The sequence below is a fragment of the Jaculus jaculus genome, chromosome 5 (assembly GCF_020740685.1).
Source record: "Jaculus jaculus isolate mJacJac1 chromosome 5, mJacJac1.mat.Y.cur, whole genome shotgun sequence".
NCBI classification, from domain to species: Eukaryota; Metazoa; Chordata; class Mammalia; order Rodentia; family Dipodidae; genus Jaculus; species Jaculus jaculus.
The window spans coordinates 39,155,667-39,171,399 of NC_059106.1; the positions used below are offsets into that span (position 1 = coordinate 39,155,667).

General features: G+C 45.4%; 1 protein-coding gene across 5 annotated transcripts in view; it reads right to left on the reverse strand.

Moving 5' to 3' along the window:
• Window positions 1–15,733, reverse strand: part of Cep104 (centrosomal protein 104) — a 36,309-nt gene that overhangs the window by 15,759 nt on the left and 4,817 nt on the right. For 2 of the 5 annotated variants that reach the window (XM_045149541.1, XM_004657703.2), the window contains exons 3-13: window positions 11,648–11,821; window positions 11,216–11,354; window positions 9,614–9,676; window positions 9,049–9,134; window positions 7,401–7,569; window positions 7,041–7,199; window positions 5,725–5,952; window positions 3,753–3,950; window positions 3,132–3,299; window positions 2,288–2,461; window positions 578–754 (exon numbers count right to left, since the gene is read on the reverse strand). In XM_045149541.1, coding sequence (XP_045005476.1) covers window positions 578–754; window positions 2,288–2,461; window positions 3,132–3,299; window positions 3,753–3,950; window positions 5,725–5,952; window positions 7,041–7,199; window positions 7,401–7,569; window positions 9,049–9,134; window positions 9,614–9,676; window positions 11,216–11,354; window positions 11,648–11,821 — 1,735 coding nt within the window. The remainder of the gene's footprint in view (window positions 1–577; window positions 755–2,287; window positions 2,462–3,131; window positions 3,300–3,752; window positions 3,951–5,724; window positions 5,953–7,040; window positions 7,200–7,400; window positions 7,570–9,048; window positions 9,135–9,613; window positions 9,677–11,215; window positions 11,355–11,647; window positions 11,822–15,733) is intronic. The other 3 variants (XM_045149540.1, XM_045149539.1, XM_045149537.1) reach the window with 3 other exon arrangements.

Genomic DNA, 15,733 nt, shown 5'->3' on the forward strand with positions numbered 1-15,733 from the left:
AGCCGTTCACTTTGGCCATGCTGAGTTACTGCAGTGACCTTACTGCATCAGACTGATGCTCCACAGCAGGCACCTTGGCTCTGGCAGGGGTGAGGGAGCTAACCTGGAGGAAGTCCTTAGCCAGAGCTAACTCTATAAATGTCTCATGTTGCCTACGTTTGTCTAGAGCTCCTGATCTTCCTGTTCTTGGGTGCTGGGATGACAGGTGGTTCTGAGGATGGAACTCAGGGCTTTGTGCATGCTAGGCAAGCACTCTGCCAACTAAGTCATATCCCCAGCTCCACAGAAAACCATTTTTATGACTCGTTCTTCAGCGTGGACAATGATGTGCACATTCCACATGACTCATGAAGGATAAGCATCAGGACACTAGCTGCTCATGGCACTCATGAAAAATATACGTCAGGATGACCACAGCTGCTCTCATGACCCAATCATGAAGGACAGGCAACAGGATACCCCAGCTGCTCTCATGTGCTACAAAAAGGTATCTATCATTTTTTCTGGCGTCATCCCTCACTCTCACCAAACACTGGCTCCAATAAGCAGCGCCATGTCACATGAGGAAGCTGCTTACCTTCATCACGCTATCCACTGTGAAGCCAGAGCTGCCAGTGCCCAGGTCTCTTAGCAGCCGTGCCAGCAGATCCACCTGGCTCATTGCCAGATGGGTGGAAGCGTTGGTTTTCAGTGGCTGCACCAGGTAAGACGGAATGATCTGCAGAGACCGCACCTCCTTGAACAAGGCCATCTCCTACAAAAAGCAACATGTTTGTTAGAAATGCTAAAGGTGGGCAGCTGGAGAGATGGCTTAGCTGGAGAGATGGTTTAGCAGTTAAGTGCTTGCCTGTGAAGCTGAAGGACCCCGGTTTAAGGCTAGATTCTCCAGGACCCACGTAAGCCAGATACACAAGGTGGCACATGCATCTGGAGTTTGTTTGCAGTAGCTAGAGGCCCTGGCGTGCCCATTCTCTCTATCTGCCTCTTTGTCTGTCTGTCACTCTCAAATAAATAAAAATAAACAAAAATTTTAAAAAATGCTAAAGGCAATTTAGTGCATTTTCAGCTGCAAAGGGGGAACACCTGAGCCAAGAAGTCTGAGCAATACAGAAATCTGGGCAATACAGCCATACCCTGCTGCCTAAGGAAAACAAAAACCAAAAGCATAACAACTTCACACATGGGAGGGGGGAGGAAGGAAGGGAGGGAGGGAGAGGGAGAGAAACAAACAATACAAGTTCTCATTTTCATTTCAATGCATCATTGTGTTTCTTTCTTTTCCCTTTTCTTTTCCTCTTTGTTGCTAAGAGAGGGTCTCCCTCTGTAACCCAGGCTGGTCTGCAACTCTCTATGTAGTATATATTTCCAACTTGCCACCATCCTCCTGCCATCACCTGCTGTATGTGTGTGTGTGTGTACATGAATTCCCTGAAAGTTTGGTAAGTTTCTTCAATGAAGCCAGATCTGAAGATCTTCATGTTTTGAGAAATGACAATATTGTCAGGTTCCTTCCTAAGGAACATGTGTAAACAAACCTGGGCTCATGCCTCTAATCCCAACACTTGGGGGGCTGAGGTAGGAGGATCACTTTGAGTTTGAGGACAGCTTGGTTCATAGAATGAGCTCCAGGTCAACCTGGGCTAGAGTGAGGCCCTGCCTCAACAACAAAAACACAAACAAACAAAATTACATAAGTATTCCCAAATGCTGGAGAGGTGGAAATAGGGGAATGCCAGGGACTTGAGGGCCAGCTAGTCTATCCAAATTGGTGAGTTTGGGTTAACTGATAGATCCTGTCTCAAGAAGTAGGATGGAGAGGGCTACAAATACCCCCAACATTGACCTCTGGCTTCCACATGCACAGACACATATGTGCCTACACATAGGAACTTACATATAACATGCAGGCACACCACACATGTACACATGTAAAAACATAAAAATAAAGAGGGGCTAGACAGATGGCTTAGCAGTTAAAGACACTTGCTTGCAAAGCTTGATGACCCGGGTTGCCTCAGCTACCCACATAAGGCTGGATGGCCATTCTTTTGCAGCAGCAAGAGACTGGGGCACACCCATTCATGCAGACATGTGCAAAATAAATAAATACATAAATAAACACTGAGGGAAAACAAAAACCAAAACCAGAAACAAGTTTATGCCCCCAAACAAGTTAGTCTTCCTGGCCTGAGGTCATGACAGTAGGTGTCTGAGGCTGGAACAGAGGCATAGTCCTGCGAGGCAGGAGTCAGATAGCTTCAGAAAGTGATGAAGGGTAAGCTCAGACCTGAATAAAATTCAAAGCCATGACACGGAGGCGGGCGGAAGAATCTCCAGTTCTGGCAAGTAAAGCAGGAACAGCTCTTTCCACACAGTGTGTTGTTTCAAGTTTACTCAGTTTATGCTTGGGAATATATTGTGTAATTATCATCTTCAACAATTTCAACGAAGCCTGAAAGACCTAATAATAAGAAAATAAAAACAAGTGAGCCACTATAGTTGGCTATTAAGAGGAGACAGAAGATAAACCATCAGTAACAAGGATGAACATTATACTGAAAACTACATCTTGTCTGAAATGCAAACTAAAAACTGCTTTCCTGACAGAGCACCTCATCAAGTCTAGAGGGCACCTGCTCTTATTATTGGCTCAGTATGTTCCCTTTGTAACAACCATCTAACACTCCTGCTCAATTTGGCGTACATATGCTTTGTCTTCTTGTAGTGCTGGGCATAGAACCCCAGGCCTTACAAGCACCAGGCAAGCTTGCTACCACTGAACTATTGTCTCAGCCCTAAATGGCTTTTTTTTCTTTTTCTTGCAATGTTCATTCTAAGGCCCATGCAGGACTACAAAAATGCAATGCCAACTCCAGGCTCCTCAGGTCTCATGAAAAACAAGATCAGGAAAGCTGGTGGTGGAGACTTGGGTTTCTACACACACCTGCTTAAGGACTGTGAAAAAGCAGATGCTGTGCAGGGCTGAAGTCACCAGGCAGGTACAGAACCTCACAGTCCCCCTTTCCATTGAGCACAGTATGCACATCTTGCTGGAGGACCCTCATCCCTAGTTATACTGGGAGCTAGTGATGGCTGTTCCTAACTGGAGGACACAAGCTAAGGGGACTCACCGAGGTCACAATGTCTTTTATTGCTCTTCTGATGAGAAAGACAGCTGCTCTTAGTATGTTTTTTAAATCTTCCTTTGGAGTTTCAACAGGCATCTCCATCAACTTTTTATATAAAGCCAGCAGTGCGTCTTCTCGGTAGGACCATGTCTTGGAATAGGCACCAGCAACCTACCAGAAAACAGTTTTGCTAGCTTTGGCAGGAGATGTGTCCACCACCTCCTACACTCACTCTGGCCTGCACAACCTGGAGGTGTGTGTTATACTAAGAATCTTTGCAGATTAAGTAAGTGTACTTAGAGATGTAGTTTCAGACTGTGTTTAGATATGCAGTGTTAAAATCTGCTAAGGCATTTTGAAGCAGAGGATGGAGGAAGTCTGGGCTTATCCCTGTAAGGATACACTCTGGTGTGTGCTTTGCTGTCACTTCCACTGATAGGAGCTGATTGTCATAAAATCTCAATTTCAGCCCATCCTTCCACAGTTCTTTTGACGACTTTTGAAGGGCTTTTCAGAAAAAAATCAACATTAATTACTAACACAAAGAACAAGCACAATACCCCTTCCTTTCCTAAGTGCCTGTACATGCATACACACGTGTGCAAGGTGGTCTTCCTTTCTTACCAAGGTTTCTCCTAAGACTTCGATAGCAGAGCTTGCTTCCCTCAAGGCCTTCTCTGTCAAGGGCTCTGGCTCCCCTGAGACTCCTCCTCTTGGAGCATCACTGACGTCACCCTCCCTCACTTCAGGCTCCATCGATGCTTCCCCATGCTGCTTGCGAGTGGCAGGAAGTGGCCGTTCATCATAAGGCAGTACCTCTGCCTGAAGGTGAGTGGAGAGGAAAGCACTGTGCAACCTGTTCCTCTGGGTACATATTCCTCCCGCCACAGCCTGCTGTGCCTACTGGGAAAGTAGTCTGAAAGGGATTAACTTGCTATGCATTAGCAGCATCAGATTAGTACAAGTGGGATGTAACTGGGAAAAGGCCTTCTATTATTTTCTAAACTCACTATAGATATAATTTTAAAAAGCCATAGGGATTTGACTTCAGTTACTATTCACCAGCAGTATTTTAGTTCACCTGACACAAAGATTATGAAAAGGAAGGCCATCCCATCATTTTCCTGGCAAGACTGCAGATACTTTTCTAGCTGATTACCCAGAGCAAAGAGTCAAGCCTGACTATAATAAACACATTCCTTATCTGGCCTCAGACCTGAGCAGCTGTGCAAACTCAAAGAACCTGCACAAGCTTCCTCTGTAAGGTTCCTACGCTTCTGGTCAGCAGCTGCCTTCTAGTCCTCACTCTTCCAGCACCAAACGTGACTTGGACACTGTTCTTGGCTCACCACACAGCAGTGAGCAAAATGGACTTTCTGCCCTCATTGCCTTCATCCAGTGGGGAGACAAAGGCACACAGTAGCACAGAGTTCCAGGGAATGAAGCAGAGAGGAACAATATTTTTGTTCATTTCCTGAGCTGAGCTCCCAGGATGCTGACAACTCTTGGACACTTTCTGAATAGGTGTCACCAGGAATGAGTCAGTTTTTGTATCCCAGGTTCACTCAGCTGTGAAGCACTGAGGTGATGAAATGGAGAATCAGTGTATTACACTTGCACTGTCAATGGGACATGAAGATTAGGCCGTGGGAGACAGGGCAGGTATGTGCCACAGGAGCACTGTTATGATGATGGACATATGGGTATGAGGCCCCTTCTGCTCTGCAGGGACGTGCTCTGGGGCACTGTGTGCTAGTCAGGAGCTTCAGAAAGGCCAATCAGCACATCTCTGATCTAGTTGCTACCTGATAGGCTGGTGTGTGTGACTGAGGCTGACCTGACTGGAATGAACTGAGGGCTCTTGCTTTGAATAGGATGTGTGCCATCCTTCAGACGGTACAAGGTGCTGCTGTGACAGTAGGCAGCCCTAGGATGACAGGGAACTAGAGAAACAGAGTTGAACACTAGGAAGAAACCAGGATTCTGACGATATGGTTGGACTCCTGAATCAAACCAATCATGAAACCCATAAACACTCTTATATTCCCAGCTACAAGAGTAAAAATCTCAGTCTAACTCAGGTTTCTGGCTGCTTTAAATGACATTCTTTCAGGCATAATGACCATGGACACATGAACTATGGTCCATTTGTATATGGGGGAAATTCATTTCTTTTGAGACAGGGTCTTGCTATGTAGCCCAGGCTAATCTTGAACTCACAGCAATCCTCAAGCCTCAGCTTCTGGAGTGCTAGGATTATTGCTGGGCACCAATAGATGAGCTCTATGTGTGAAGCATTTCATAAATGCTCTTTCTCCTTGAAACACTGCTGTAAGCAGACACTATACTTCCTCAGAGAAGTCAAAAGCTTAGGAGGTGGACTGTGTGAGACAAGGTCACAGGGAAGACTAGGGGCATGGCAGTCTTTTGTCTGACTTTTGCTGTTCTCTGTTCTGGTTTGTTCTAGCTCCCTTTGGATAAGAGGAGGAGGGCTGGCAATGGGGCAAGCATGTACCCCATGCTCCAGATCAGCACAGCATAGGTCCTTAGGGCCACCTGCTGGTAAACTTTCCCAAGCTGGAGTGGAGCTACATACGTGATTCTTTGGTGCACGGCCTGTGGTAGGCAGTGACTGGTCTGCAGCACAGTGCCCAGGAGAAGACATCAGGGGATACACGGAGTGTTTTTCCTGGAGTACAGGGTTTGCAAACTGTTCTTCTGCTACTGGCCCTTCTGGTCTTGGCAATGAGGAAACTGGCTTCCAGTGATGAGGACTTCCAGGGTGTGCAAGGGGCTGCAGGGGCAAAGCAAGAGGCCTTCGCATCTAGAGGAAAGAAGGGACATTACATTTCACGGGTCATGATTTCCCAGGCCATCAGTCTTACCCCAGATGCGTGACTGGAGGAAGGCTGTGCTGGGAGAGGATTTTTGGCATGCCAAGACAACTCTAAGTAAAGAACACTCTCAAGAGCACAATGACCTGTGGCCAAGTCCTAGAGTCATGTGGCATCTCCTTGGCTTCTCTGCCATGGTTACAGCATGGACTACAGAAGAACTGCACACAAACACTAGCATGGACTTGGTATAGGGTCTCGCTCTAACCCAGGCTGACCTGGAATTTATTATGTGGTCTTAGGCTGGGCTTGAACTCACAGCGATTCTTCTACCTCTGCCTCCCAAGTACTAGAATGTATGTGCCACTATGCCTGGCTAAGCATGGGCATTTTGCATGTAGCATGTAGACATTTGTGCTAAGCAGCACAATGGGGCAGGACCCTAGAAGGCATGGTCTCAAAGTTGGGCACTACTGTTCACTGTAGGTCAAGTGATTCTGCAAACAGGTAGAACTGATGTGGTGAGACCTCTACACACTGTGGTCCCTAAAACATCAGACTGGGGCTCTCATCACTTCCTACTTCTGCCTGCCAGGAAGGCAGAAGCATTCAGCCCACCAGCAACAGCCTGAGATCAGCTTCCAGAAGAGCAGGGCTGGATAAAAATCAGCAGCTTGCACTGCATCCTGTGGTTTTCCTCCATTCTCTCACCTGCCACCAGCCTGAGATATCAGTTTGGAGGTAGTGTGCTTCAGTGAAATATGTCTCCACCAACTAAGACTATTCCAGTGTGCCTCACACTTTCTCTTACACCCTGGGGGCATGGTGTAGGTACTGCACCACATACAACAGAGAACTAGGGCTGGAGGGGCTACTTGGTAAATGACAATGCCTTGACTTTCCTGACTCTAGCTTCCTTCTCCTCCTCTACTTCTCTACTGAGAACCTTTGAGAATCACATGATGGCTGAAGCCTGGCAGCTGCATACAGATGTTGAACACTTGCTTCAACAGCCAAAAGGCCTGCGTCCAGCTTTCTGCACACTGCTCACTCTTCCCTACCCTGTGCTGGCCCTGACCTCTGGCTCCCCCTGTAGGAGGCCGTGCAGCTCCAGCTGCTCGTACACCTGGGCGCGGTAGTGAGCCATCTGCTGCTTCTTCTCCTTGGCCAGGTCATAGTCCTCCTTCTCCACTGCGCAGCGCTTCTCCACTTCATAGCGCCCCAGGCGCTCACCAACCTGCAGCACACAACATGGGTCTTCAAGATTTTCAAAGATAAGATCTAGAGTGGAGGCCTAGTGACACTATGTGAGTCCTGCGCAGGGAAGGGTGAGCAGGACAGGAAGGGACCTGTGCTGCTTGCTGCTTCTCCACAGAAATGATAATGAGGAGATAACCCATCCCAGGCAGAGAAGGAGGCATGTTGTCAGAAGCTATACCTTTTGTAGGTCAGCAATAGCTTGCTTCAGCTTCTTGGCGTGGTCGTAGCGCTCCTTCTGGACAGCTTCTCGTTTCTTTTCATCCAGTCTGCGAATGATCTGTGCAACCTCAGGGTCTTGGTACATGTCAAAAGCTAAGTCATCAAGTGGAGAGATGTAGTCAGACCTCCTAAGGAGAGAGATGACCACTTCAGGTTAGGTGAGCATGAAGAGTCCAAGCTGAAAATATGGCTGAGAAAGGCTCCCTTGCTCTGTTCACAGGGTCTCTAAAAAGAGGGAGCAGAGGCTCAGAATGGTCAGGCTAGTTTTTAGGTAGGGTGTGGCCACTATGATGAAGCTGACCACTAGTTGAGATTCACCGGTGGCACAGAAGGAGATGAAGGAGGGTGCAATAAGGATATTTAGCACCCTTTCCTCAACTCTTGACTCACCAAGGGTCTTTATACTGCAAAATATATGAATAAAAAAAAAAAGAGGGACAGCAAAAAAAATTAAACTCAGTTCTTAACATTGAAAACAACTTATTTATTGTTACTTTTTGGCTTTTTGTGACAGGGGTCTTGCTCTTTGGTCCAAACTAACCTGAACTTGCTATGCAGCACAAGTTGGCCTCAAATTTGAGAAGCCCCTGCCTTCATCTCTCAAGTGCTGGGATTACATGTGTGTACCACCATGCCTGGCAAGTGATTTAATGGATGTGAAAATTGTGTTTTTAGCCAGGAGTGGTGGCTCATTCCTTTAATCCCAGCACTTGGGAGGCAGAGGCAGGAGGATTGCCATGGGTTGGAGGCCACAGTGAGAGTACATAGTGAATTTAAGGTCAGCCTGGCTAAACTGAGACCCAACCTCGAAAAACAAAAAATAATAAATAAAATAAAAATTGTGTTTTAAAAAACTGGTATAATGGGTTTAGCAGTTAAGGTGCTTGCCTACAAAGCCAAAGGACCCAGGTTCAACTCCCAGAACCCACATAAACCAGATGCACATGGTGTACATGTGCCTGGAGTTTGTTTGCTGTGGTTGATGGTCCTAGCATGCCGGTCGCCCCCTCCCCCCAACCTCTCTCTCTCTCTCAAATAAATAAAGGTGTGGTCCTCCACACTCACTTACACCTCTTTCTATTTTTACTTATTTGAGAGAGAGAGGGAGAGACACACCCCCATGGGGGGGGGTGAGAATTGGCATATCCCAGGGCCTCTGGCCACTGCAAATAAACTCCAGACTCATGTACCACTCTTGCACATCTGGCTTATGTGGTCCTGGGGAATTGAACCTGGGTCCTTTAGCTTTGCAGGCAAATGTCTTAACCGCTAAGTCATCTCTCCAGCCCTGAACTTACTTATAAAAGTATCCATAAATACAATTGTTTCCAGATAGCATTTTTGAATTCTACTGATGTGCATATGTGTGGCAATGAAATGTCGAAGGATCCTGATAGGCCTGGGTCTGAACCCATCTCAGGAACCTGTGTTAATAAATACCTAAGGCACAGGGACCAAATGTTTCTTAAGTGCAACCATGTAAAATGTAAATTATCACAGTGGCCTTAACCTTTGAGTGGACGTGCCCAAACCGGAATCCTTTAGAATTGTCTGACAAGCATCTTGGTAGCTTTGAAAAAAGTAGAAATATCTTATGGGAGTCTTACCCTGCATAAGTTCCTTCTAAGGCTGGGTCCTCAGGATTGTGAGGACTGTGCCCAAGGTAATGGTCAATCAGCTTCTCTCTAGAGGTCTTTGAGAACAAAACACCTTCTTAGGATTTTGACAAACAAGAAATACCACAAAATCTTGACTTTAAGATTATTTGATTCTGTCAGGTAGACTCAGTATTCCTAGTCAGTTTCATCAAGACATTTTTTTAAATTTAAAAATATTTTATTTGAGAGAGATAGTCAGGCAGATACACACACACACACACACACACACACACAGGCAGACAGACAGAGAGAGACAGAGACAGAGGGCATGTCGGGGCCTCTAGCCACTGCAAATGAACTTGATGCATGCACCACCTTGTGCATCTGGCTTATATAGGTCCTGGGGAATCAAGCCTGGGTCCTCAGGCTTTGCAAGTGATTTAACTGCTAAGTCATCTCTCCAGCCCTCATCAGGATTTTTAAAAATGATACATTTTGTGATGAAGATAAGTGGTCTCCTTCCTATAGAAATAAATACATTTTCTTCCTTTGGAATTAAATGTCCCAAACTTACAATATTGCTTTCATCACCGAAATCTGCAGGGTCTCCAATGATATTTATTGCAACCAAAGCAACCTAAAAAATAGTTAAATCAACAGAAGTTAAATATAAAATGTTGCAGATACCTTAAATTCTGTATAATGAACTTCTGACTTGGAAGGTTAGCAGTCGTTATATGGCAAATTCCTCTGAATTAAAAGCAGTAAACAACTTTTGCTTGCTTTATCAAAAGCAGGTAGGACAACACACGAGGGAGACTGGGCCTAATGATATTTGCCCATAGAAGAAAGGCCAATATATTCCCACCCAAGATCTCAGGCATTCACTGTATCAGCTGTATGCAAGGATACCTGGGGTCTCATGGGGATATGAGTACATAGAAGGTAATAGTCAAGAGACTAGGCACTACATCTAAATTGCTATGGGGAGGTGGTTATCCATGTTGGGATGAGACTTTTAGGTGTTAACAGCTGCTTTGGGGTTTCCATGCTCATAAGTAACCACATTAAACTCAAGGATTCATCAAAACTGGTTTTAGTGCAATTGTACTTTGGTCTACTATTTGCCCCACTGGGGTGAACAGACATGTGTTTGCATCTCCCCAGGGAAAAGGTTTTCTCAAAATAGGAAAATGTGTATCAAGGTACACTAATGGTAATTTTGCTAAGCTAACAGATAGGATTGTTAAAGGTTTAAATGAAAAAACATGTAAGCTAATTCTGCAATACTAAATCAAGTAGCTATTTTACCCTTTGAGGATGCAAAAACCATCATGCCATAAAGTTTTAATTTAGTCTACTAATGAACTGTGCACTCAAGTCTGGGTGCAGAGGTCCTTAGTGAAGAAAATGAGACTGTAAATGAACACAGTTTAGTTAATCCCAGGCACTTTTGGTCTTACCTCTCACTCAAGAGGTAGGAGTCATTTCTTCCTGTCCCCACCAAATCAGTACAGACTAAATTCCTAACCAGTTTTTACTGGTGGGTGCAGCAGATGGGAAGGATAGAGGAGAAAATGCTATGCATTCTCCTCTAGCTTCCCATCAGGCAATGCTACAGCAAGCCATGTGGTGTTACTGCATAGAGCTCTCTCATCTTGCTTGCTACAAAATATGACCTGTTGGCATGTTTCTGTCCTTCTCAGGGAGGCAGGCATGCTGTAAGTGTTTGTGCAAACAAGAATTATCTTGGAAATACTAGATTTCTTTTCTTAGTGGAGGACGGGTTACTGGGGCTTGAACTCAGGGTCGTAAGCTTGTTAGGCAAGTGTTCCAGCCTTGAACTACACCCCCAGCTTTGATTTCTAATTCAGTAATCAAACGAAAAAAAGGGTGAGTAGGAGAGGTAAAGAAGGAACTGCTGGAGTGGATGTGCCCCAGACATCTCGCAGCTGGGCTTGCATCAGGGTCTCACCGTTCAGAGGGCCCATCTGGAGTCACATGGCTGACCATAGCCACACAGGCATTTCAAGTTTCCCAGCCAGCACACTAACACATTTAGGAAGAAGCAAGTGGGAGTGACCTTACCATGACGTTACATGGGAGAAGATGCCCAAGAACGTATTCCTGTGGGAGGGTGAGAGCAGAGCCATTAGTGCAGATATGCTGCTCTTACCTGATTATAGATGTTGTATTTGTTGGCATGATTTTGGTGAAAAATCAGCTTAAGAAACTGCCCAACTGCATCCACATAGACTGACTTGAGTTCCCGAGCTTTGCAGCCTGTCTTCTCATTATCAGAGAGAGAGACATAGCTGTAAAAAAAGGCATGACCAAAGAATGTGTGACTTGAAGATAAAACTGTCCCCTCCTATGGAACCTAACAGGTTTGAGTAAAATGTCAGTCTAGAATGGAAACCCTAGGAATCCCCAAAGTCAAATTCTAATGACTATTCTTGAACAAAGCTCTCCTTCACCTGTGAGGCAGGTAATGCTGACTGGACACTGCTAACTGAGCATGTTAAAACATGAGGCAGCTGTGGGGACATCATACAGGACCACAGGTCAAGCTAACTATCAGTACTATAGACTTGAAACTTCATCTCACCCAAGTCTGCGGAACCGTTCTGCTTGATATGGCACAAAGTAGTCTGGCAAGCTTTCACTAATGTAGAATTCGATCTTACTGGAGATCATATACTGATGAGCAAGTAACTGGAGTTTTCTTATTCGACACCTCTCGACCATCTGGAGAACAATTTCTTGTGGAAACTGGCAGAATCTGAAAGCAAATGCATTTTCAGTTTTCTGAGCATTGACTGTAGGCTGCCTAGCCAGGGAATATAAGCTGGACATGCTGCCCATGTGGCGGTCTGTAGGTCTCAAAGAGAAGACATGATGTTCTGCCTTCCTCTGATGATGTTCTGGAGCAGAGCTGAGGTCTGGAGCAAAGGCTGTTCAGCTCTGCTGCCCATCCACAAACTCTACTTAGGGCAGTTGGACTAATGGTTATAGTGAAGCTTCAAGTTCATCAGGAGATGAACAAAGCAGTCAGTCTCAAGAGGCTGGACAAGAGGGCGAGGCAGAGCCACAGGCTTCCCCATAGCAACCTGAGGACTTAAGGGAATATCAGCTATTATCTGTTTACATTCAGGCCGCGATAAGCATGCATGCTCAGTGCTGGGCAGGCGAACAGGGGAGAAGAGTTCTAGCCTGTGTTGGCTTTTAATTTCCTCAAGTTTCCATACTACATTAAGCAGTAAATGAGACCTTGCTGGAACACCACCTCCATCACTAAAGGCCTCACACTACACAACTTACTTAGCATAGCATCACACTTAAAGGACAGTAGCAACAAATGTTAGCAGGCATTGTGGGCATGTGCAATAAAGGAAGTTCTGAAGGATGAGAGCAGTTGGGAAATGTCCTTTCCCCCACAAGGGTCACCATCAATGTGATGGGGACCCTTGGCTGTATGTAGACATTGCTAACCATCCTTTTTATCCTCACATCCCTGCCCAGAAAACATGTTCCTCTGGGGCTCTTTCAGAGTGAAGTTGATCTCTGTTGCCCTTCTCCACCTGGAAGGGACAGAGCAGTCCTAAGTACTGACCCACACACTGTTACTATCAGCCCTGTGGTCATCTCCCAGTTCTCTCGACTACATAATTCCCATCACATGCACACCCTGGAAAGCAAGCCTTCCTCCCTCCCATCCATCCAGAGGCAGGGAGCCCTCTAGCCCAGGTTTATCTGGAAGTCACTCTAGTCCAGATTTAGCTGTAGCTCCAGGCTGATCTCAAACTCACAGCAATCCTCCTCCTTCAGTCTCCAGAGTGCTTGGACAAAAGGCATGTCCCACCACGCCTTGCTAAGCCTCATTATTTATCATTATTATTTTGAGAAAGGGTCTCTGGCCCAGACTGACTTGGAACTCACTATGTAGCCCAGGCTAGCTTTGAATTCATAGAGATCTTCCTATCTCAGCTTCCTGAAAGCTGGGGCATTTTTGTGCATGGAGGAAAGCCTCATTTTTAAGGTCACCATTCAACAACTCCACTCCCTTCTCCAGGTGCCCCATTCCTCAGCAAATGTAATTCTGCCTGCAGTTAGCATTACAGCTTTCTCAAGCCCTGACTCCCCATCTCTCTAGGCAAGTCCCATCCCATGATGCCCACAGCTTGCTCTGTGAAGAATACTACAGACTTCCATGACACTAAGCCCCATATCTCCTTGGTTGCTACCCTGCTTGACCCAGTCTTTGTCACCACCCTCTTCTGGCATTCCTCCTATCCCCTGGGCTTCCTCCACTCTGCTGAGTCTTGAATGTTCTTCAGAGGACCTCAAGAGGTCCACAGCCTTGAAATCCCTGCTTGCCAAAGAACTCTTAAGTGGACAGTGGCTGAGCCTGACACCTCCATTTCTAGGGGAGATGACATTTCCATACAGCCCCAAGTAGAGAGTCTGAGCCTGATACCTCCATGTCTGGGGCAGATAACTATTCCACACAGCTAAAGCCATTACATATGAAGCAGATACAGCAGCAGCTCTGACCCAGCTCCTTCCCCCATGGCTCAAGACAGCCAGCATTCCAGGCCTCTTCTGTAGCTTCCAACAGGACAATAAGCTGAAGTTACCTGTGGCCTCCCATTTCATGCACTGCTGTGGGACATGGCCTGACTCAGACTTAGCCTGCAGACTATGATGTCACTGTCAGTGGAGTGAACAAAGGAAGAAGAGATGAAAGGACCCTCAGGCCAAATGTGTGTTTGGGAATCTTCCTACTCAATGGTCCAGAGACTAGACTTGAACACATACAATGTGAGAGAGTGCAGGGGAGAATGGAGCCAGGTTCAAAACCATGGGATGTTTCCATGTGGTTTCAGAGTGATGTCTGTGGGTTTTTCCTAACATGTTTTCACAAATACGAAGGTTGCAGGGAGAAACATTACAGCTAATAAACTGGGGGTACTATTGATTTTTGAAGTGGATACTTGGTCTCTCAGAAAGATCTAATTTGGGCATGTAATTTTCATCAATTTTAATAAAGTACTTATTCATTTAATTAATTTATGTGTGCTTGTGAGCATGGGTGTGCCAGGGTCTATTGCTGCAGCAAATGAACTCCAGATATATGCATCTGGGTTGACATGAGTGATGGGAGATTGAGCCTGCAGGATCGACAGGCTTTGGAAGTAAGTACCTGTAACTGTGAAGTCATCTTCCTAATCCTTCTCATTAATTTTAAATAAAGGTACTTGTGTTATACTGAGTTGAGGTCATTCCAAGCATAAGGACAATTAGTCACCTAGTGTTTTAAAAAAGCTTTGTCATTAAACTCTAAATTTCAGCTGGGTGTGGTGACGCATGCCTTTAATCCCAGCACCTGGGAGGCAGAGGCAGGAGGATCACCGTGAACTTGAGACCACCCTGAGACTACATAGTGAATTCCAGGTTAGCCTGGGCTAGAGTGAAACTCTACTTTGAAAAACCAACCCCCTTCCCCCACCAAAATCAAATCCAACCAACCAATCAAACAATAACAACCACCGCCACCAAAAAACAAAAACAAAAACAAAAACAAAACCCCAAGAACTAAGCACTCTAAATTCCTTTCTTTGGTTATTTGAGGTAGGGTCTCACTCTAGCTCAGGTTGAACTGGAATTCACTATGTACTCTCAGGGTGGCCTGGAACTCACAGTGACCCTCCTACCTTTGCCCCCCAAGTGCTGGGATTAAAGGCTTGCACTACCAGTGGTGCCTGGCAAGACCTCCAAATTTCTTGAAGAAAGATGTAAGATAGGAGCTGGGGAGATGGCCCAGTGGTTAAGGGATCTTAGTTGCAAAGCCTGGGTGGCTTGGGTTTAAGTACCTAGCAGCCACATAAAGCCAGACTCCAAAAGTATGTGCATTTGGCATGTTTGCAGTACAAAGGTGTGTACACACACAAAATCATTTAAGAAGGTGTGAGTGTATTATTTTTTGAAGCTAAGACATCCAGTAAAACTTAGAAATTGTATACTTCTAAAAATTCTTTAAAAGAGAGGGTATGATTTAGACAAACCATACATCTTCAAGGAGAACTAAAAAACAGTTTGCAAATTAATCAAATACCCTTGAGGCTGAATGTAGAGAGAAATAGCATATTCTTATAGGATACAAACTTGTTTTTTGTATTGTTTTGAAATACTAGGGACTGAGCCCAGGAACTTATAGAAGGTATAGCAAGTGCTCTACCACAGAGTTGGATACCAAGCCCCCACCAAAACATCCTTATAACATACACTGATAGGGATAGATGGCTTTTGAATAAAGATAACTTGAGAACAAAGACTGGTGCTGAGGTTTGAGCTGCTGGCAGTCATGCTCTCTGGAAAAAGCATCTTGCTCTGAGGTTTCAGGTATGAATCTTGAGGTTATGGGGATTGTATACTATGCCTAAATTCATCCCTACCAGCACCCGTGTGAGCTTTCTTTTCCTTGTTCCATCATTGTGGCACTTGCTTTGAGGATAATTTCCTTTGCTTTCCTATGACATGCTTGATCTCCAGGACTGTCTATGAGGTGACCAGGAGTACACATATCCTTTCCTTTAGCATTAGTCTTCCCATAAAGAAATGCTGTGTCAATGACAAAAGTACCATATCAGTGTTACTTTTAAAAGCATCACCAAAAAGTGAATACCATCATTTA